The 20,734-nt window shown below is 45.6% G+C and overlaps 4 protein-coding genes across 5 annotated transcripts; 1 reads left to right on the top strand and 3 right to left on the bottom strand.

Moving 5' to 3' along the window:
• Positions 1-134: 134 nt before the first annotated feature.
• LOC108014651 (anoctamin-4) lies at positions 135-6,802 on the bottom strand. The gene is made up of 13 exons (XM_036816306.3): positions 6,370-6,802; positions 5,495-5,711; positions 4,684-4,865; positions 3,670-4,620; positions 3,468-3,613; positions 2,433-3,013; positions 2,133-2,350; positions 1,912-2,076; positions 1,503-1,856; positions 1,346-1,445; positions 883-1,279; positions 728-818; positions 135-654 (listed from the first exon to the last, which is right to left on the bottom strand). Exons 2-13 carry the CDS (start codon positions 5,670-5,672, stop codon positions 328-330), a joined length of 3,690 nt encoding a protein of 1,229 aa, XP_036672201.3. The 5' UTR covers positions 5,673-5,711; positions 6,370-6,802; the 3' UTR covers positions 135-327.
• A 1,566-nt stretch (positions 6,803-8,368) lies between these two features.
• LOC108014674 (uncharacterized) lies at positions 8,369-16,616 on the bottom strand. The gene is made up of 11 exons (XM_017080840.4): positions 16,457-16,616; positions 16,136-16,401; positions 13,808-16,063; positions 13,468-13,632; positions 13,221-13,400; positions 12,993-13,160; positions 12,748-12,936; positions 12,497-12,679; positions 12,247-12,438; positions 11,440-12,189; positions 8,369-10,831 (listed from the first exon to the last, which is right to left on the bottom strand). Exons 1-11 carry the CDS (start codon positions 16,461-16,463, stop codon positions 8,417-8,419), a joined length of 6,771 nt encoding a protein of 2,256 aa, XP_016936329.4. The 5' UTR covers positions 16,464-16,616; the 3' UTR covers positions 8,369-8,416.
• Positions 16,617-16,785: 169 nt separating this feature from the next.
• Positions 16,786-17,987, bottom strand: LOC108014670 (uncharacterized). Its single transcript, XM_017080836.4, has 2 exons — positions 17,832-17,987; positions 16,786-17,765 (listed from the first exon to the last, which is right to left on the bottom strand). Exons 1-2 carry the CDS (start codon positions 17,836-17,838, stop codon positions 16,825-16,827), a joined length of 948 nt encoding a protein of 315 aa, XP_016936325.4. The 5' UTR covers positions 17,839-17,987; the 3' UTR covers positions 16,786-16,824.
• A 1,803-nt stretch (positions 17,988-19,790) lies between these two features.
• Positions 19,791-20,652, top strand: LOC108014672 (probable chitinase 10). 2 transcript variants are annotated; one of them, XM_070996450.1, is made up of 3 exons: positions 19,791-19,938; positions 19,997-20,571; positions 20,624-20,652. In XM_070996450.1, exons 1-2 carry the CDS (start codon positions 19,836-19,838, stop codon positions 20,554-20,556), a joined length of 663 nt encoding a protein of 220 aa, XP_070852551.1. In that variant the 5' UTR covers positions 19,791-19,835; the 3' UTR covers positions 20,557-20,571; positions 20,624-20,652. The 2 variants fall into 2 exon arrangements, with proteins under 2 accessions (XP_070852551.1, XP_016936327.3); XM_017080838.4 differs by having other exon boundaries at positions 19,997-20,642.
• Positions 20,653-20,734: the final 82 nt, after the last annotated feature.

Here is a 20,734-nt window from a genome sequence, read left to right as displayed (position 1 = left end):
TCCTAACTTAGGATTTCTATGACTAGAAGCTCCTTAAATTCATTCCTTTTTAAAGATACATTTTTGATTATTAAGGATTGTATATTTACTTATAAATTTTCAAATTCTTTACAAAGAGTTAATAATTCAAACAATTTAATTTCACGACAACAATGAAAATAATTTATTTACAGTATTTATATTTGCGTTTAACCAAAAACTATAAACTGTGGAGCTTAAACGACAATAACACATGAAATAATATAAGTTAAAGTTGTTGGAAAGGAGACGAGTGTAGGTTCATCTTTTGTTCTGTTCCTGGGCCTCACTCTCGGCCTCCTCCTCGTGTCAGGAAACCTCCCACACCGTGGACTCCACCGATCTTCGCGGTCGGGCGGCCACTTCCACATGGGCATCCAGTCCGTCGCTCATTCGGCTGAAGCGGCGAGCCCAGCTTCCTCGGGCAGTCCCCTGACTTCCGGCGATCGATGTGCGATTGCTGGTGTCCCGGAACAGACTCATAATGTCCTGGCTGTCGCCCTGGGCCCGCTTTATTCCGTGATTGTATTTGGCCTCCTTGGCCAGCAGCTGCTCCCGCTGCATCTGTGTCTTCACCTCGGACGGGACATCCGGAATGATGAACTGCATGATGCCAGTTATGACAAAGACCACGTGCTGGAATGGGATACGTATAAAATATAGCTTCAGATTCTAAGACGTAAAATATATCCTTTATTATAAAACCCACCTCAAAAACCACAACAAAAGCCAAGCGGGCTGCAAAGACATGCCAGTAATGGGGACTCAGTCCATAAGGTTCATAATCCTTGGGACCATTTCTGCAAGGAATAAGAATTTAGTTATAAATAGAGGTCTAGGAGACTGGGAAAAAGCGGAACTTACCTATAACCGCGATACTGGCAGGTGTCTGGATCTCTTTCGCTGACCGAGGCACCCCACTCCTCCTTGTAATCCGAGGTATTGAAGATGGACAGCGAGTGCTCGATGTAGCCAGCCAAAGTGTGGGTTTCAGAATAAACAAACTTGTAAACCATTCGTGGTATAAAGTCACTGGTGTAGGCTATCACAAATGCATTCGATACGACGGCCGTATAGGTGATGATCCGTAGTATTCCATACCAAGCCCCAATGTCCTCAACACGCTCCGCCAAGGGACGTCTAGCCTGGGTGACCATTTTGTAGGCATCCAAGCGGATCTCAGCCACATTGTTCAGCAGGGCAAAGAGCGGTGCCAATGGAAATGCAGCCACAAAAAGGGTAACAAAGCCATATTGAAGAACTGGCGGGAAAAAGGTTGCTATATAATAATATTCCAACTTTAAATATTTCAAAAAGGAAAACTTACTCATTTCCAGGTACTCATCAAACAAGGCCAGGCGACCAGGGTCCTGCATGTGATAGTCCTGCTCCCATGCCATGTGCAAATGGGACTCATCTTTGGTGGCCTAAAAAAAGAAAATACACATAAATGGATTTTTTTGTGAGGATATTTTTCAACCAACCTGCTTGTGCTTCCGCTGACGCCACCAGTTCCAAAACTTGGGGAATAGGTACTCCATGAAATTGTTCCAGCACTGTTTGCCCACCATTATGATGGCCAGTTGGATGCAAAGTTCGGATAAGCATCCTGCCGGATCACAGATATCATTCTTCAGCCTGAAGAACTCACTTTTGCGGGCCTGATCATCACCCGGATAATCGAAGAACCGACCCTTGAAGAAAGCGATGTAGATGAGCGAAGAATAGAAGTTCATGAATTCAAAAAAGAAGATCTTGAACGTATAGGAGTCTTCGTATTCCGTGTGGGTGCGCGGATTCTCCAGGTTGGTCAACCTAATGGCCATGCGGTGGTAGATCTGTAATAGAATAGATATAAGCTTCGGTGTTTAGGATCTCAAAACCTTAACCCACTCTTGTAAGTAGCATAATGACCACCAAATTGATCAGGGCAGCCGTGACACTGGTGAAGAGCTTGGCATGCTCCTTAACAAAAAATCCACCTCCACCATATATAACCGACACCAGAGTTATGCGATACAATATGGTGCCCAGCACAGCAGATAAAACCACTGATATCTGATGAAAAATCACAATTAGCAGTACAAATATTACTTATAGAAAACATTTCTCACCATGAAAAGCACAGCACTACCCGTAACTACAAATCTTATGGATCTGTTCCAGGTGGACATGTAGGGTTCCTTTTCCCTTGTGACGGGATTCATGCGGAACGTAGTGGCATTCGTTTCAAACTCAGGGCGGTTCTCTTCATCCATATCGACGTTGTGCAAGTCCCATTCCCAAACAAGAACGGACTGTTTGCGTTTCCAGAGTTCCAGGAATGTGGTGGCTATTTTAAAGATACAAAGTCGATCCATAATTATTTCTTTATTATTATTCTTTATTACTCTCAAAGATTAAAAACCACCTACCCCAGAAGGACATGAAGATGGCAAAGAACACCGTCGAGGGATTGTCAAAGAGATAGGTGAGCCGGGAGAAGAGACACGATTCCGAGAGTCGTTGGTAGCTGCAAGCCTTGTCGCAAAGTGGACACAGGGTAATGTTCCCGGTCCCATATTCATTGCAGATCTCCTTGCTGGGCGTGTTGTCCTCCGACTCCAGGGTGGCCAGTCCATAGATGAAGCAGAGAGTGCCCACCACGGACGGATAGACCAACATTTCCGTGTAGAAGCCCAGCCAGCAGAAATACAGGGCGATCTTATCGCCGAAGTACTTGCGCACCAGACACAGCGGCTGTTTTTTGTACCACTGGGAGGGATGAGCCCACGTCTGGTAGAGCACCCGGCGGTCCAGCGAGATCCCACTTGAGTGGGGTCGGTCGTACCGCCCCTCGTGCAGCGGAAAACAGCCCAGATATGTACCATCGTTTATTAAGCGCCGGATGCCACTGCGGTCGCTCTCGTCGAAGGGCGTCCGGATGAGCACCTGCATCACCATTAGCGACCGCTGGGCACTGGTAAAAGCCGTGGCTCGGTCTTTGACTATAAACCTGTGGGTGAGGAAAACCACTTTAGAAAAATATCACATGCATAATATACCTTTACTGATTATTTACTTATCGAACCCATCCACGTTTACTAAACATGGCACTACGTATACTTAATATAAAGTATACGCGCATGCGCTTGTAAGGTTCTTAAATTTATTGTAACAAAAGTGTCCACAGCTAACACACTTTGGAATTTGCTATTGAGTTAAATTGCTGTTTCGTAAAAATAATTGACTTTGTAAAAAGAACATTACAATGTGTCTTCCAAATCAATTAAACTTAATGTTAACTTTTTTTAAACCAAAACAAAATAGAGCTTTAATATGCATTGAGAAATCGGTTCTAAACGTTTTTTTAAAAAGTAATCACTGGGTTCTAAGTAGGTAATGTAAGATCTGAATCACTTATTGTCAGGTTATACAACCAAAGTTTTTTAATTAATTGATCTACTTACTGCTCTTCCGGATTGCCATTAGCTGTTGCAGCCTTAAAAGTAGTCTCTCCCTCTAGAAGAGTCTGGTCAAGCTGAATCTTTTTGGTCAGGCGCTGCCACACATCCTTCCAATATTGCACATTCCTCAGAACAACATTCTCTTCATCCTAAGATTAAAAACCAATTATACCTCCAAGGGCAATATAACTTTACATGGACTCACCCAAGATGGCTTAACGGATATGGTAATGAATCTCTTCACGGGCAGCTTTAGATTCATGACCTCAGCCAGTCGAGTTTCCAGCCGCCATGGCAAATGAATCTTCAGAAAGAAGGTCTTCTCGTTGAAGGACTGCGACTTGTCCTCCAGCTCGACCTCGAGTCCCTCCTTGATGAGGTTCTCCATGAAGCAGCGTCGGTTGTCGCGACGCTTGGCCTCCGCTTCGGTCATGACGCCCAGGTCCTCCTCCTCCCAGGCCAGCACCATGTCCACCTTCCGCCTGCCATCACGGAACATCAGCGATTCCGGATCCAAGCCCTCCCGATCCTGCTTGCTGACCCTCCTCTCGTCTGCGGATTCTCCACCCAAGCTGTTGCTTTTGCTGGCCTTTCGACTGCCATAGTAACTTCCGCTCACGGAACTCGTGCTATCCGAGGCCTTCCGTTCCGTGGGAATAAGTTGCCGATAGCCAAATTGGTCGGGCAAAACGTTGGAATGCGAGGACTCCATAATCTCATAGGACTGATTCACCCTTTCACCGGAGCCCAGTGTGGGACTCAAGTTTAGACCCAGGTTGCGCCGCATGGCCGTGCCAGGAATATCTTCCTCATTACTGCCCACGATCTTGGGACCAAATGCTTGCGTGGGACTTGGTTCCGCCGACTCGGATTCCAGATGCGTGGGCAGTGGCACTGCAATCGAGTTGGACTTGGGGAACAGGGGATTGCCATTGCTAGTCCGCATCACCGAGGAGTTGAGCCACTTTTCCGTGTAGGCAGCCGATCCAGCTCGAGCCCGGTTGGCACTCAGTTTGGATTTTGGCGGAATCGGAGTGGCGGGCTTGATGTTTCCCACCGCAACATTATCGTTCCCTTGGCAGCTGTATAAGCTATCTGGCGGATCCGTTTCGATTGGATGCCTTGACTGGAGGTTGGAGTCAATAAAGGTACCCTCCTGTAAATATAAGTTTCGCAGTTATTAATATAATCTGTTATTTGAAGTACAAATCGAGCTCACCCCGTATCCTATCAATCTTCCCGCCACAATGCCGCTATCCTGGCTAAGTCTTCGTGGTCGCACCTTCGTCTGGCTCCGGCGGCTCATGCGCTCGCTCTTGGCCGGACTGGACATCACCTGCCTCCTGGTGGAGGGATCTGGGGATTGGCGCGGACTTCGCAGCGTTGGCACCGAAAGGAATCCTGGAGAGGGAATTTGAATAATTTACTCAACTAATTATTCAGGTTACTAAGAATACTCTCATTACTATATTATTAGCTAAATAAAGAATAAAACGTTAAGCCTCAGGAGTATTATGTGTATCGTGACTTTTTAAATAAGTAATTATAATAATAATAATAAATAAAAACGTAGAAGATAATTACTTAATTATGTCTATAAGGTAGCAGCTGCAAGTCCTGAAAAATGTATCTTCCAGTACATTTTATTTTATTTTTCTAGTATTTGTAAGCTACAGTCGATCTTTTGAAGTCCCTTAAAGTAAGTAAAATAATAATAATTATATATGTAAGGTGCACTCATATAAAATAAAGAGCCAAAACAATTTCTTTACGAGAATACTCTTTATAAGGTCGAAATTATTTTTAATTGCTTTTTTATGTTTATCTTAAATGGGTTTATCCTTCCTCACTGTTTCATAGATAGAGCTTTCCTATTTCGAGGTCCCTATAAATAAATTAAGTTTTATTGGAAATTACCAAGAAGACTTTTACAACTTTTAACCATATCCATAAGGATGTTTGACTGTTTTTATAGGTATAATCTAAATGATTTATTTGATGTTCTTAATGGATAAAACGCAACTACTCACTGGGGAACTGAAAGACCGACTGCTCGCTGGTCCTGTCGCCCTCGCGGGCGGCGCTGCCGATGAGATCCTCTCGAGAACTGGCCTCCGTTATGGGGGCGGTGCTCTCATCCTCGACGCTGTCGATGCGGATCTGAAAGATGTGTGACCTCTCGCCGGACCTTCCTTCGTGACTGCTCATCGTCTTCCCTCTGCGTCGGAACTATGGCGTCATGGAACTCTGTGGACGGTCAATTGGATGGACGCAGGTCATATGGGGCCACTTTCTAATTTGGCCTAGTTTGGAGCACCTGCTCCGTTACCCATGATAAACTATTTAAAGTCACAAGTTCGTAAACTTTAAGGGGAGGGGGCTCTTTGTGGGCCGTCATTCAAGAGTTGTCAGGCTGCACATACTTTTATGCCCCGATTCCCCAAAGCCATTAACTATTCATGTATGTTTATACTACTGGCCTCGAGCAGGGCGTTAATTTATACCCTTAAGAGTATTTGTATCTTCATTTGCAAACGCGTTCCAATCAAAAGGTGAACTCGGCCACGCATTCGACATTGACCCGCTGAAGGTGTTTGTATAGCCCGATGTGGGCTTCAGTGGGTTGGGATCGGGGAAAAACAACAGTCATTGGGAATAATGCCTTCACATTAACATTGGTGCACTATGAGAGCGAGTCCAGTTGGGTCGCTCCTTGGAGGGGAAGCAAACTTGTTGCTACGAGTGGTGAACACTTTCCCAGACGAACGAATGACAATAGTTCTAAATAATTGCCCTAGATTTCGTATTGGGATATATGTTTGTACAATGCATGTATATCGGAATGTGGTGGCCAGTAGTGGACTGACACTGGACGAGGGACAAATAAATCCATTCTAACTCGTACCTGGATCACTAATAAGCGTGCGACGGACGTCCTGGAAATGTCAGCGTTTGTTGGCAGTTGTGAAAAGTCCCATGCCATTGAAGTAATCACAACAATTGAAGGTTTATTGATTCGCTCCCGTCGTATATGAGTAATCGATTATTGATTGCGGCTTCTATTCAGATGCAGTTGGAGTGTTATGTTATCACTTTCACAATAAATGATCGTTTTTAAGATCTGGTACGGGTACTCTAATATGTTTTTGGATTCCCAATGCAAACTAACGGACCCACTATTGATTTTGTGTGGCTTATAATTATTATCTTTCAATCAAGGTTCACATTATCCAAGCACACGCTCGCACGTCCATCCTGGCCACCTCTAATAGCACTTAATTTGGACACTTTCCGCTCTCTATATGGAGTACCGCTCACCACGACGGTTCCCGACCGATTGACCGACCACCAGGAGCTATGACCCTCCTTTCAGGACAGTGACACTCTGGGACAGATAGTTAATCACGGTGAGTAGTACTCGTAGTCGCGGTTCTCTCGATGTGTAAAACTCGAGCAGTGGTCTATGGAAGTAGTCCTACCGATAGTGATGAGCGGTATTTGTACCTATATTGGAACCTACGTTTATTCTCTATGGGGACTTTTTTAAGGTTATAATTCTGTCTAAGAAACCCAATCATCTGTAAGATCTTCTGATGGATGAGAAATCAATAATTCTGCTTTATTTTAAATGATACTTTAACAAGAATTATAATTCTTTTTTTATTAAGATAAGAAAAACTAAAATGAGAGGTGTTTTTGGTTCAATATGCCTAGATGATACCAAGTACCTATACTAACTTATTGACCCCTTATCCTTGCAGTAAATAATTAAAATGTTTTATTATTTATATTAGAGGTAAATATAAACAATCAGTACTTTTCCATCACTGGCTAAACCATAGTTAACACTCATTCCAAATGGTCTTGGGGTACTTTTAACACGAATATCCTATTAATATGGTATTTGACTCGCTGTTGCACGAGGCTCTTCGTGATGACTTTCTAATTTTAAATCAGGCCGACTATACGGGCCAACGTATCCTGACCATCGCATTGATAGTTGTCAATGACGTCAGTTACTCACAGGGTCTACGGTCGTTATAGTACTTGGACTCTTACATATGTAATGCAGGTTGACCTATAGGTAAAATTAACTTAAGGTTTCAATGAAGCTATCCCAGGGGCACCCTAAGCAACGCACCCTTGACGATTACTACCTTTAATTCGGGACCATAAAAATAGAGTTATATGCGACATTGTCTGGTACTCGTATGTTATAGGTACTATTATTGTACGGCTGGGAGTCTATTTTGATTGAATGCACGTCATTTATAACTGTGGTATCCTTGCTTAATTTTGTTATTTCGGGGTTTAGTGCGTGCTGATTTGACCGTTTTTGGGCCTCCATTGTTTTTGATTGGCAGTATCTTACTGTTAGTAAAGAACAATTTCAGGCCGAGAATTGAAGTAGGCAAATTTCACTTATTTGTGGTCGACGTTGCGTCAGATTAGGTCACATTTGAGCCCACTTATAATAACATATTTAGAGAAGGTATTGCGTGTTTTCTTTTTATCTTTTTTTACTGCTTGGTGGCAATGTCAATTCAGAATACGTATCCTATACTTTCTAAAACGGGATGCCCTACTTATTTATACTCGTCAAATAATTAAATATTATTTTGGTGTGTTAACCTTTGTTAGTAAAGTGAACGGATTATCTATTTGTTTCAATATGAAATGTCTCAATTGACTGTGCATATGAATAAGTGGTATATCTATTCATTTCTTTGAAACACTTAAGATCATTGTACTTATTTTGTTTGCCTTAGCACAATGATTTTATATTAAACCATCGATTAATACAACTATTTAACATTTTTAACGGACTCAAACCTTTAAAATCCACTTCTTTAATTACTCTCCAAATATATTTATCGGAATTAAAAAATAGCTGATATTTTTGTAGTATATGTATTAGACCACCACCATAAGATTGACTGCCAATCCTTCATTTAACCCAAGCTATCGCCGCTGATTACGTTCACTGGAGAACTTATGCACTGTTGCAGGACATCAACTTCGCAGCTGTTGGTCAGTCGGTTGAACCACTCTCCTTGGGCGCATTCTCCCTCGATCCTTTGGCCATGGACGCAGGTGAAGTATCCCCGGCAGTTGTCGGCATCCCGAGTCAATTGTCCATGCTTTCCGTTGCAGACTCCAACCCTTTCGCCATTCTCCATGAGGCAGGTTCCATCGCTCTGTCGACAGATTCCCAAGAGACTGTCGAAGCTTTCTCCGTTGCGACATCGCTGGGAGACGGGTTCGTCATCCTCGCAGCTGGTGTATCTTCTACAGTCACCCTGCTCCGCCACTGAAGCGCCATTTCCGATGACACCACATATTCCAGCAAAAGTAGTGGGTGCATCCTTGCAGATCCCAGTCGTCGCTGCCTTTTCCTGACCACCTATCTCCACCTGACGGGACTCTACAGATTTCTCTGTTATGGAATCCCCATTCGACAAGACCTCGTAGGCCTGACACTGCTGCAACGTGGCGTTGAAGAAGTAATCCGTATAGCAAAGCTCATGGCGAAGTTTTCCAGAGACGCAGATGTAGAAGTTATTGCAGTTGGCCGGATCGGGCATGATGTATCCATGCTTGCCCTCACAAACCACCGGATCTGGAGGCACATGCTGATTGTTTGGACTGTCATCATCATCTGTATCTGATTCCACCAGTGGACATGAGCCATCATCCGCCAGGCAGAGCTGTTGCTCCGAATCGAAGAAGGTGCCCGCGGCACATCGCTGGGCAGTGGCCACTCCTCCGGCGCAGATAAAGTACCGGGTGCAGTCAGTCCGATTGGCCAGGAAGCTGCCATCCTGGAGGTTTCCACAGCTGTATACGTGGGTAATATTCCCCTCCAGCTGACCATTGGGACATGGTTGTACCGCCTGTGATTCTGGTTCGCAGGTGGACAGCACCGGGTTAAATTGATGGTCTGCTGGACACTCTACGGGAATCGCTAGTCCCTTGACGCAAGCGTAGTACAAATTGCAGTAGCGCTCGTGGGATATTCTCACTCCATGCAGTCCAGAGCACAACCTGGTTGCGGTCCCAGAATCCTCATCATTGGAAGCTTTTCGGCACTGGCCATAATCCATCCGGCAAATCGAGAGGAAGCTGTGGAAGTACTGCCCCTCATCACACTGTATCAACCGGGTTCCATTCTGGCTGGAGCAGCTGTAGTAGGAACGACAATCCTCCGGATTCGCCACCAGCTTGCCATCTTCCAGACCCGAGCAAATGGCCAGCTGGCAAGAGCCATCATTTGGTCGGCAGTATCCTTGGCTAGAGTCAAAGAAGCTGCCGGAGACGCAGTTCTGCAGGATGGCGGGAGTCTGCTGGAGGCACAGGTAGAATCGGGTGCAATCCGAGGGATCGGCGACACTTAGGCCATCCATCTGACCCAGGCACCGATTCTCCGAGGGGAGATCCCTCATCTGGAGATGGCACTGTGACTGCACCTGGCACTTGTTGAGGCTGCTGGCAAAGCTGTGCCCTCTCAGGCAGCTGCCCAAATGCCACTCCTCCGCCTCGCAGTAGAGGAATGTCTGGGAGCAGTTGTCTCTGAACCGAGCTCGTAGTTCCCCCTCCTGGCAGATCCGCCTCATCCCATTGTCATGACAGCTACCATCACTGGGCATACATCCCAGCATGGGCTCGAATTGCTCCCTCTCCTGGCAGCGTCTCCTGGTCCACTGACCACCTGCACACAACTCGTAGCTGTGGCAACTGCCCACCAAGGACCGGCTGTCTCCATTGGAGCAGTTCGTCGCATTTTGCTCCGCTGGCTGAGAGCACTGACCCGCATCATTGGGCAGACAGTAGTTGTGCTCCCGGCTAAAGAACATGCCCAAGGGACACTGATGCAGCCACCAGGAGTTGTCGAGGCACATGAGGTAACTCTGACAGCCTCCTGCCAACGAAGGACGCACTGCTAGGTGCTGGCAATCCTGCGAGGAGTTACTGACAGACTTGCTCCTCGCCAAACCGCACATGGTTTGATTCCTTTCCTGCTCAAGGCCCCTCGGCAAGGGCAGACATGATCCTATTGAAGGGGAGTAGTAGTGCTGCTTGGGGCAGTTGCGCAGGCGCCATTTGCCACCGGAGCAGCGGAAGTATTGCAGACAGTTCCCACTTTTGGCCACAACCGTCCGAGATTCGCTGATATTGCTGCAGGGCGGTAGATTTGATACCCGGGCGTAGGCACAGACGAGGTCGTCCCGGGGTTCCAGGCATCGCTGCTGCTCCGGGTTGTAGTACCGCTGGTCGGAGCAAGTGCGTCGCCGCCAGTGGCCATCGATGCACACCTCGTACTGGGAACAGTTCGCTGGCACCGAGCGCATCTCATCCATATAACAAATCTAAAAAATAGAAGTAAGGGTATTAAATGATATTCCAAACCTATATTTAATAATATAATATTTAAACATTTTAAGATTAGTAACCATCCTACTTTAAAATATTTTTTGCTGAGGCTAATGGCAAATACTATTTGAGCTAACTAAGTATTACCTGAGATTTCAATTACACTTCTTAGAAAAAAGATCATTTCTCTCATGCATCTTCTAGATGTTAAATCTGTAGACCCACACTTAAATTTATCTTTACAAACATGATAGTGCATTACGAAGTCAAAATAAACCTCTAAATAAAAACCACCTTTACCTTGATCACCCTACTTTTTCTGAAACTTGGCAAAATCCACATGTTCCATTCTATAGGCACACAAATAAAAAGCCGAAATTTTGTAATTCATCTATTTTGAATTTATTGTAGCGCATATGTGAGTAGAGTACATTATTGGGTATTTAATACGTATAGAAGTGGAACAAGCGGAACATTCACATAAACCGTAACTCATAAATAACAACTAATGTCGTAAGGTAGTGTATAAGAGTATAAAAAGCGGCTCAATACTGGCCTAGAAGAGTTTCGGGAAGAATTTCTTGAACAAGGACAGGGACCTTACGTTTTCCTCCGCCTCCAAGGAGCGCTTCTGGATGTCGTGGTCCTTGCACACGCCGAGTTCGGGGGCAAATAGATGACCCTCGGCGCACGGATGATAGGTGACACTGATGCGTTCCTGGTCATCGCAGGAGCAGAATCCAGACCTGGTGTTTTCCGCAGCGAAGGGTTCGAATTGGCTTCGCTTCAGGCATTCCTTGAGGTTGCAAGAGATCATAGCCATGGTGTCCTTCAGTAGACAAATTCCCTGGACCTTGTCGAAAACGTGTCCCGTTTCGCAATGCTGGAAGGTGGCCACTCCATTGCAGGAGCAGAAGCCATCGGTGGTGTTCTTCGCCTCGAAGGTTTCGGAGGCGACTTTGTTCAGGCAGTAGGTGTAATCGCAAGCCTCGAGCACACAAGATCCCACGCTCTCCTCGTAAACATGCTCATCCGCACAGCTGGTGAAGGTGGAAACTCCCACATCCTGGCAGCTGCAATATCCACTGCTGGTATTGGCGGCCGCAAAAGTGGAGGCCAAAACGGCACGGCTGTGGCATCGGCTGGCATCGCAGAGGCTGGCCTCGGCGATCTTGGAAGAGGGCGACAGGCAGGCACCCACGGCGGTGTTGTAGGTGTTACCCTCGGGGCAATCCTTGAAGACCGGGGTTCCGGCCACACACAAACAGAAGCCATCGACCGTACTCAGAGCCGGATAGGAGTAGTAGTCACTGGAGGAGCCACACTGACCCGCTTCGCAAATGCACTCTGATGCCTACGAAAGACTATTTCAATGACCATCCTCAAACATCATAACTATCTATATCCTTACCGCCACCACTCCGCATCGCCCCTGATCCGCAAGGTACACCATTTCGGCGCTGCACTGCGTCAGGACAACGTCGCCATCTTCACAGTAACAGAAGGAATCGCTGTCCTCGGTAGCCCCGTTCACTGGGAAGGGAACATAGTCGCTTAAGGTAGAGCACTTGTCAACATCACACAAGGTAGTCACGCAGCCATCCTGGAAATAATTCAGAATTTACTCAACGTACCCTAGTTATACTGGGACGTCGTCTTACCACAGGCTTTTTGCATATTCCCAAAGAGGCATCGAATTCCTGGCCATCGGGACAGAGACGGAAGGTTGGCAGACCGCCTTCACAATAGCAGAATCCATCCGATCCCTCGTTGGGCTCGTATGGAGTGTACTCCGCCAGGACGTCACATTTCTCTTCATTGCATTTGGGGACAACGCATGAATCCTAATAATGATTATATCCATACAAAACTAACATACTGTAAGTAATATATTGGTGATCCCATCACTCACCTCTGGTTCCGTGCAGATTCCTAACTTCTCGTTGTATTCCAGATTATCGCCACAGGCGCGATAGATTGGACAGTAGTTAACACAGTAGCAAAAGCCGGATGGATCGCTTTGCACTGGGAAGGTGTTGTAGTCCGATTCCGTCTCACAAGTGGTGGCATCACAGGCATTCACAGCGCAAGTTGTTTCTTCCTGCAAGATGAATATCCATTAAAGATGTCTGAACTCTAGTCCTGGAAACGGCTTACCGCAGTGCTGGTGCAGTAACCCAGATCATTGTCATACTGGGAATTATCGGGGCAGCTGACGTACTTAGGAACCTCATCCACACAGAGGCAGAAGCCATCGGTAGTATCCAAAGCCGAAACAGTATCGAAGTCCGTCTTGCCCGCGCATGCATTGCATGAGCAACGTGGCTTTAAAGATATTAGAATAGTAATGATTACAAATTCCAGGATATATCCCTAAACACTTACATCTGGCTGAGAAATGAGTACGCACTCCAGCTCATTGCTGTCAAAAGTGTAGCCTCGGGGACAGGGCACTGAGATGGGATCGCCAGCGCGACACAGGCAGAAACTATTGGGGTCCTCGTAGTCCGTTGACACGTAGTACTCCGACTGACCGGTGCAGATCAGAGGATCGCAGTTTCCTGACTGTTAACGGAAAGGAATGGTTTAATAACTGCAAATCCCTCACATATATATTTATACAAGGACTTACAAAAGAGCAGGTCTCTGTAGTTTCGTCGTAAAACAATCCGGTGGCGCAGGACTTGAGATATCCTCCACCATTTTCGCACAGGCAGAAAGTCGAAGAGTCGTTACTCTGCGATGGGTAGGTCGAGTACTCAGTGGCAGTCTTGCACACAGTCTGGTCGCAATAAGGCTAGATTTGTTAAAAACAGGGAGATGTAAAATCTTAATTAATACTAATAGCCCTTGTAGAACTGCCAGAAGAAAAGTACTTAATTTTTATAAAAATTAAAAACAATTTGAGGCATCGCCTAAAAGTGAATCTAGGCAATTTTTATAAAGTCTTTAAAGTCAATGTGTTAACTTACACTGGGTACAGTCTTGCAAAAGCCCAGGTCGGCATCGTAGGCGGTATTAGCCGGACAGGCTACAATGGTGGGCTCCTTGTTGAGGCACACGTAGAACTTGCTTGCGTCTCCTGCCACGGGGTAAGTGGTGCCGTCAGAGGCGGTGGCGCAGCTCTTGGCCGAGCACTCCGCGGTGGCGGAGCACAGACCAGTTTCAGAATCGAAGGCCTCACCGGCGGGGCACTGCACCACCTGGGGGACTCCGTCCGTGCACTTGAAGTAATCGGTGCAGATGGGATGGGCCACGTTGCCGTTGGCGGTGCAGGAGCATGGGTTGATACACTTGCCATAGATATCAATGGCGCACTCATCATTGCCATTGTACCACTCGCCGGATCCACAAGAGTGCTCCGTGGCCAGGCCATTCCAGCAGGTCAAGTAGCTGGTGCAGTCAGTCGGATTAAGCATCTGGTAGCCATTCGGTTTGTTGATGCACTTCCAGCAGGTGGCCTTGGTGTCCGGAGCGCAGACGCCGCTGCAATTCTTGAAGATATTGCCCACGCCGCACAGGCCCTCCACCAGTTCTCCGTTCTCGCAGATCAGATACTTATCGCAATCGGTGGGATGGCTGATAATGCTTCCCTGGGCGATGCCGCCCTCGCAGGTGCAATCCTCCACGCTCCTCCTCTGACGCGATCCACTTGATCTGTTCTCCGGACAGATGTTATCTGTATCCGGGCGGCAAATGCCCAAGGTGGCGTTGAAGTAGTAGTCCGCCATGCAAGACTCATCCTCCCACTGGCCATCGATGCAGGCCTTGTAGCTCCAGCAATTCTTACCGCTGGTTGGGATATCTCGGGCTTTGCATTGGTTAATAGTAGAGACTGTGGGCTCTGTGGGGGTCGAAGCTTCAATGCACACATTGTCCTTGTCCACTTGGCAAGTCTGCAGAGTTACATTAAAATAGCTTCCTGCTGCACACGGTGTGGATGTCCAATCGGCACTTTGACACTTGAAGTACTTGGTGCAGTCCTGGGGATCCACTTTTACTTCACCATCTGTGCAATCCGCCACGCAGCATTCGTTCTTTGAATCCACCTCACAAACGCTGAGAGTGGCATTGAACAAGTTGCCCTTGCCGCAATCTTCGGCCACCAGGACACCATTGCTGCAGATGAAGTACTTGCGGCAGTTATCCACATCGGGAATAAATTCGGCGTTCTTGATGTCACCACAATCGCAGGAGACTGGAGGTTCCGTTGTCACCTCATCACAGGGTTCGGTGGTGGTGGTTGTCACCTCATCGCAGGGTTCAGTGGTTGTGGTTGTCACCACATCACAAGGTTCAGTGGTTGTAGTTGTCACCTCATCACAGGGTTCGGTGGTGGTGGTTGTCACCTCATCGCAGGGTTCTGTGGTTGTAGTTGTCACCTCATCGCAGGGCTCAGTGGTTGTGGTTGTCACTTCATCACAAGGTTCAGTGGTTGTAGTTGTCACCTCATCACAAGGTTCAGTGGTTGTAGTTGTCACCTCATCACAGGGTTCGGTGGTGGTGGTTGTCACCTCATCGCAGGGCTCAGTGGTTGTAGTTGTCACCTCATCGCAGGGTGCAGTGGTTGTAGTTGTCACCTCATCACAGGGTTCGGTGGTGGTGGTTGTCACCTCATCGCAGGGTGCAGTGGTTGTCGTTGTCACCTCATCACAGGGCTCGGTGGTGGTGGTTGTCACCTCATCACAGGGTTCAGTGGTTGTGGTTGGGGACTCCGTGGTACAATCCCCGGGAACACAACCCCAGTTGGTGTCTTCAAAGTGACTACCTTCAGGACATTCCTGAGCGGTGGCCGTGTTGTTGGAGCACACGTAAAACGCGGAGCAGTTGGACTCGTCGGCCACAGCCGATCCATCAGTCTTTCCAATGCAGAAGTTAGTCCAGCATTCCTTATTTCCAGTGTCGACGGTGCAGGCGGCCACCGTGGTGTTGAAGAAGCTGCCCAGAGGACAGGTCTGAAGAGTGGCCTCCGAGTCGGAGCACACATAGTAGCTGCCGCAGTTCTCCTCGTTAGCCAAGAAGACACCGCTCGTCTTTCCGACGCACAGGTTCTGCCAGCAGGTGGAGTTCGTGTCCGGAAGGCAGGCACCCTGGGTATTATTGAAGTAGCTTCCTGCGTCGCACTTCTGAGGGTAGGCCGTCTGCTCGTCGCAGATGTAGAACTCGGCACAATAGCCACTCTTGGCCAGATAGGCTCCATTCACTTCTAAGGAACACACATTGGTGGTCTGGAGAATAAGTGGATAATAATAAAGATATGGGGATTATGAATTAGACATTTTGAAGGATTTGAAAATTACCTCGGCAAGTGGAGCTATGAGACTCAGCTTACAGAGGCCTCGACCTGCCCTGGAGCACCGGCCACTCTTCGGGTTGTACTCCTTGCCCAACGGACACGTCACCGTGCGCACGGTGTTCTTCGAGGAGCAACGGTAGTAGGTGGAGCAGCTCAAGGGTTTTGGCCAGTGCGGCGAGAGTCCTCGTATCTTCCGGTATATGCATTCAGGATCGGCGGCTCCAACGAAGGATGCCACTGTAGTGAGTGCCACCACAGCTAGCAGAGTAACTGGAGAAAAGGGGCTCTGAGTCCTGGTTACCATTAAAATCCTGAACTTCCTCACCTTTCATCTTGTTCACTTGTATTATTCCACTTGTGATGTTCGAGATGTACTCTGCATCATTGCCAAAAATTTGATGCCTTTTATATACATATTAGTTGATCTTATCTCTATCAATTATGTTGATCATGTTAAACACGTGCCTATCATGTTGGTCTAATTGAGGTGTGAACTTCTAGCCCCGTAGTTCCTGGAAGTAACCACCTATCGCAGTGTAACCACTCCCCAAAATTCGATGCTAGGAATTCGCAATGTTATGAATGAATGTCACAAACGTGGTCGTGTTCAAGCTCAAGATCACTCTAAAACAACAAAGAAAACGGGTAGAGGAATCATTTTTGAGAGCATACTATTCTAAGTTCTTTATTTCTCTAGGCGCAGGTCTTGTCGCAAGTCTGGTTGACCGAATTCCAGAATAGATCACTTGGACAATCCATGACGTATCCCACATCCCCATTGCAGTGTATGTATAGATGACAATCATACGGATGTGGCAGGAACTGGACTCCCTGATGAGTCCTACAAGAGGCGTCCGCATCAACGCTGGGTGTAGTCTGGGACGTTGATTCACTGGAACTCAGAGGTTCGTCAGTTGGTTTTTCTGAACTTCCCGGCTCGACCGTTGTTTCTGATGTAACTCGAGTAGTCTCTTTCGAAGGAACTGAGGACTCGTCAGTGGGTTCGTCTGTAGAAGGTGATGACTCTTCAGTTGGCTTTCCAGTAGGATCTAAAGGAGAGTCTGTTGTCTCTCCCGTCGGATCATTAGGCTCTCTAGTTGGATCTTCAGTGGGTTGACCCGTTGGAGAGGATGGTTCTCCAGTGGGATCTCCCGTGGGATCCGACGGATGATCAGTTGGTTCTCCTGTTGGCTCCGATGGTTTTTCAGTGGGTTCTTCCGTGGGACCCGACGGGTTATCAGTTGGTTCTCCTGTTGGCTCCGATGGTTTTTCAGTGGGTTCTTCCGTTGGATCCGATGGATTATCGGTTGATTCTCCTGTTGGCTCCCATGGTTTTTCAGTGGGATCCGACGGATTTGGAGTGGGATCTCCCGTTGGTACCGAAGGTTCTTTAGTGGGTGATGGATCTAAAGGACTTTCAGTTGTCACTCCAGTGGGCTTTCCCGTGGGACCCGAGGGCTCATCAGTTGGATCCCATGGATCCTCAGATGAGTCATCCGTGGGATCCCATGGATCGTCAGTGGGGTCATCGGGATCCTCCGTGGGGTGTGGGGCAGCAGTTGGTTTAACACATTGTCTGGCACTGAGAGCAGTTGCTAGCAGCATAAGCTGCAAGGACATCAAAATCCAGACCACTGAAACCCAAAAACGATTGTCTTTAATGTTAAAGGATATTGATATGGTTCTCTACCTGTACTTACATCTCATCGTAGCAACGATCAGTCGACTAGTAACCAGACCAATGAAAAGTTCCCTATCGTCAGTGCATTTATACTATTCGAACTGCATCTGATTCAGACTTTAATTAGCATACAACAAGACACTAAAATGTTCTTATTATTACTTTCTTAACCAATTATGATAGAACCGCAAAACCTTGATTGATAAGGAGTTCAAACAATTGTGCTTAAACGAAAAGGTAAGAAAACACAATTGGCATACACACAAAAAAATTTAAGAAAAAATTAAAATTTATGCTGGTCATTAAAAATATATTTAAGTTTATATTAAAATTTATTTCGTAGAAGTCAAGTGTCCAGGAGTTTTAACTTAAACAGATGACCCAGCTAAATCAAAATGTGCACAAATACTTCTGGCAAAATCCAATAATTTTTATTATTCGATTATTGGGGATATATACAGTAATTAGAAAATCTAAGATATCATGTTTTTAGATCATTAATAAATTACCAATCGATAACAATTAGATAACAACACCATTTGATAAGAGTGACAGGGCCTAGTAAATGCTTTGTTAAAATGTACGATAACTTCAGCGATTCTGAGATAAGAATAAGATGAGTTAACGTTCAACGTTGGATTGTAAAAGGGAAAATAAAGACCTAATTAAAACTTGAATTTTATTACTTAAGGGGTTTCCAATTATTCATTGGTACCAGTCATATCTCTGCCATGACCATTTAATAGCAATTTACTGTCTTGTTTGATAAGATTGGACGACCAATGTACCTATATGTAGTTAATTCATTTTGACATTCAATGCGCCTACATAAGCATGATTAAATGATTTATTTATTAATGAACTAACTAAAAGTCGAAAATATTAGAGATGTTTTTCGGTCTTTTTTGCACTTTCCCCAATATCAGACAAAAACCTTCTTCATTTATGTTTAAGTTTAACCTTCAATTTTCCTTCCAACTTTAAAACGTAACAGACATCTAAATGGAACCTTAAAAAAGTAGTAGTTTTTCTAATCTCCTTTGTGTCACGCAGTTTATAAGTTTCCGGATGTACTTGAAATAATCAGGACAGACGTATTATTTTCCCAGAACACTTAAAGTGTTCGAACATGAGTAGGTATATATTAGTAATAATAACAAAGCGAACTATTTAAAGTATCAACAAACCAATACACTGTAAAAAGAAAACAATTAAAAACAGTGACCCAATTAATAAAGATTTGTTTTTAAATTTATGCTTCACCTAAAATCTTTTCAGATTGTAAATAAATTGTATTAGTTGATATTTTTATACCCGTTACTCGTAGAGTAAAAGGGTATACTAGATTCGTCGGAAAGTATGTAACAGGCAGAAGGAAGCGTTTCCGACCCTATAAAGTATATATATTCTTGATCAGGATCACCAGCCGAGTCGATCTAGCCATGTCCGTCTGTCCGTATGAACGCTGAGATCTCGGAAACTAGGAGAGTTACAATACTGGGATTAGGCACGCAGATTCCTGAGATTCCTGCGCAGCGCAAGTTTGTTTCAGTAGAGTGCCACGCCCACTCTAACGCCACCACAAACCGCACAAAACGGTGGCTCCTACAGTTTTGATGCTAGAATAAAAATTTTAACTGAAATGTAATGTTCTCATCAATACCTATCGATTGACCCAAAGTTTGCCCCGCCCACTCTAACGCCCATAACGCTTAAATCTGTATACCGCCGGTAGGTGTCGCATTTTAATCTCGCTTTGCTGCTTGCATATCTCTATATAGCTGAGTAACGGGTATCTGATAGTCGAGGTACTCGACTATAGCGTTCTTCCTTGTTTATTTTTAAATCCACTATTATTTTCTTTAGTGCTTGTCACAAATTGTATAACTCAGCCTTTTTAACTTTATACCATTTCTTACGGGCATTGTTTAAAATTGCAAGGCAATAAATTGATAAAGAGCGCTAAAGTTGATTTACTATGGCAGTCAATACACGTGAAAATGTAAAAGATTAGGTAGATAAAATGAAGAGTAGTTCAGTATTAACTGGAAGCAATTGCTATATAAGCAAGGAACATTGTGAAAAGTTGTACTTTGCGAGACCGTCCACATTGCAAAACATGAGAGGTTGTTTAATCAAGCTAACATATTATAGCGAAACATCTAATATTTTTATTAATTTAAGGCTATAACCTTGTTGGAATACTTGGAATGCTTGCACTACTTGTAGGTGCGGCGGCATCATCGGGAGAGGATAGTACCATTGAGAATACAACAGATGAATCTACCACTGAGGATGCGACTACGGAGGAGGCAACTACGGAGGAGGTAACTACGGAGATTCCTACCACAACACTGCCACCTCCAGTCCTGTGTCCTGATGGAGAATTATTTCTTCCAGCACCTGACTGTAGGCAGTATTATCAGTGCCTCTATGGTGAGGGAATTTTGAAACTATGCCCTGATGGTCTCTATTGGGATCGTGAACTGAATGTATGTGCCTGGGACTCACAGTTTTGTGCGGACGAGGAAAAGAAGTCCACGGAGGCTCCGGCCCTGAGCTGTTCATCTGGCTTGCAATTTTTGCCCTATCCGCCCGATTGCACCAAATTCATCCAGTGTGTCTATAACATTGGGATTAAATTGAGCTGCCCAAGCGGGCTGTACTGGAACCAACCGCTTCAAACGTGTGACTATAGCTGCAACAATGCAGTCGACTTTTCCAATGAATTTCAGGTGCAATAACCGCCAATAATTGAGGTAGTATTTTGTAATACACCAAAAATGTCCATACATACTAATCGAAATAAAGAAATACCAATTCAACGTAATTGATTTTCAGCCGACGGCAGTTCAATTGGGTTCCTCTTAAAGATAACGGGCTTCGCAAAAAAGAACAGATAAGATGGCGAATGAGCTTCAA

The sequence above is a fragment of the Drosophila suzukii genome, chromosome 3 (genome assembly GCF_043229965.1).
Source record: "Drosophila suzukii chromosome 3, CBGP_Dsuzu_IsoJpt1.0, whole genome shotgun sequence".
Taxonomy (NCBI): domain Eukaryota; kingdom Metazoa; phylum Arthropoda; class Insecta; order Diptera; family Drosophilidae; genus Drosophila; species Drosophila suzukii.
Note: the sequence above shows the minus strand (reverse complement) of the source record. Positions and strands in the feature narration are given on the sequence as shown.

Excerpts from the sequence above, each read along its gene's own strand:
- LOC108014651 (XM_036816306.3), bottom strand. The coding sequence starts at position 5,672 with ATGAGCAGTCACGAAGGAAGGTCCGGCGAGAGGTCACACATCTTTCAG. Across the intron at positions 4,621-4,683 it reads GAAGATTGATAGGATACGGG|GAGGGTACCTTTATTGACTC; the intron begins GTGAGCTCGATT and ends TTATATTTACAG. Across the intron at positions 2,351-2,432 it reads CATCTTCATGTCCTTCTGGG|CCACCACATTCCTGGAACTC; the intron begins GTAGGTGGTTTT and ends TCTTTAAAATAG.
- LOC108014674 (XM_017080840.4), bottom strand. Across the intron at positions 13,633-13,807 it reads TTTGCAAGACTGTACCCAGT|CCTTATTGCGACCAGACTGT; the intron begins GTAAGTTAACAC and ends TAACAAATCTAG. Across the intron at positions 12,439-12,496 it reads GAATATGCAAAAAGCCTGTG|GATGGCTGCGTGACTACCTT; the intron begins GTAAGACGACGT and ends AATTATTTCCAG.
- LOC108014672 (XM_070996450.1), top strand. The coding sequence starts at position 19,836 with ATGAAGAGTAGTTCAGTATTAACTGGAAGCAATTGCTATATAAGCAAG. Across the intron at positions 19,939-19,996 it reads CACATTGCAAAACATGAGAG|GCTATAACCTTGTTGGAATA; the intron begins GTTGTTTAATCA and ends TATTAATTTAAG.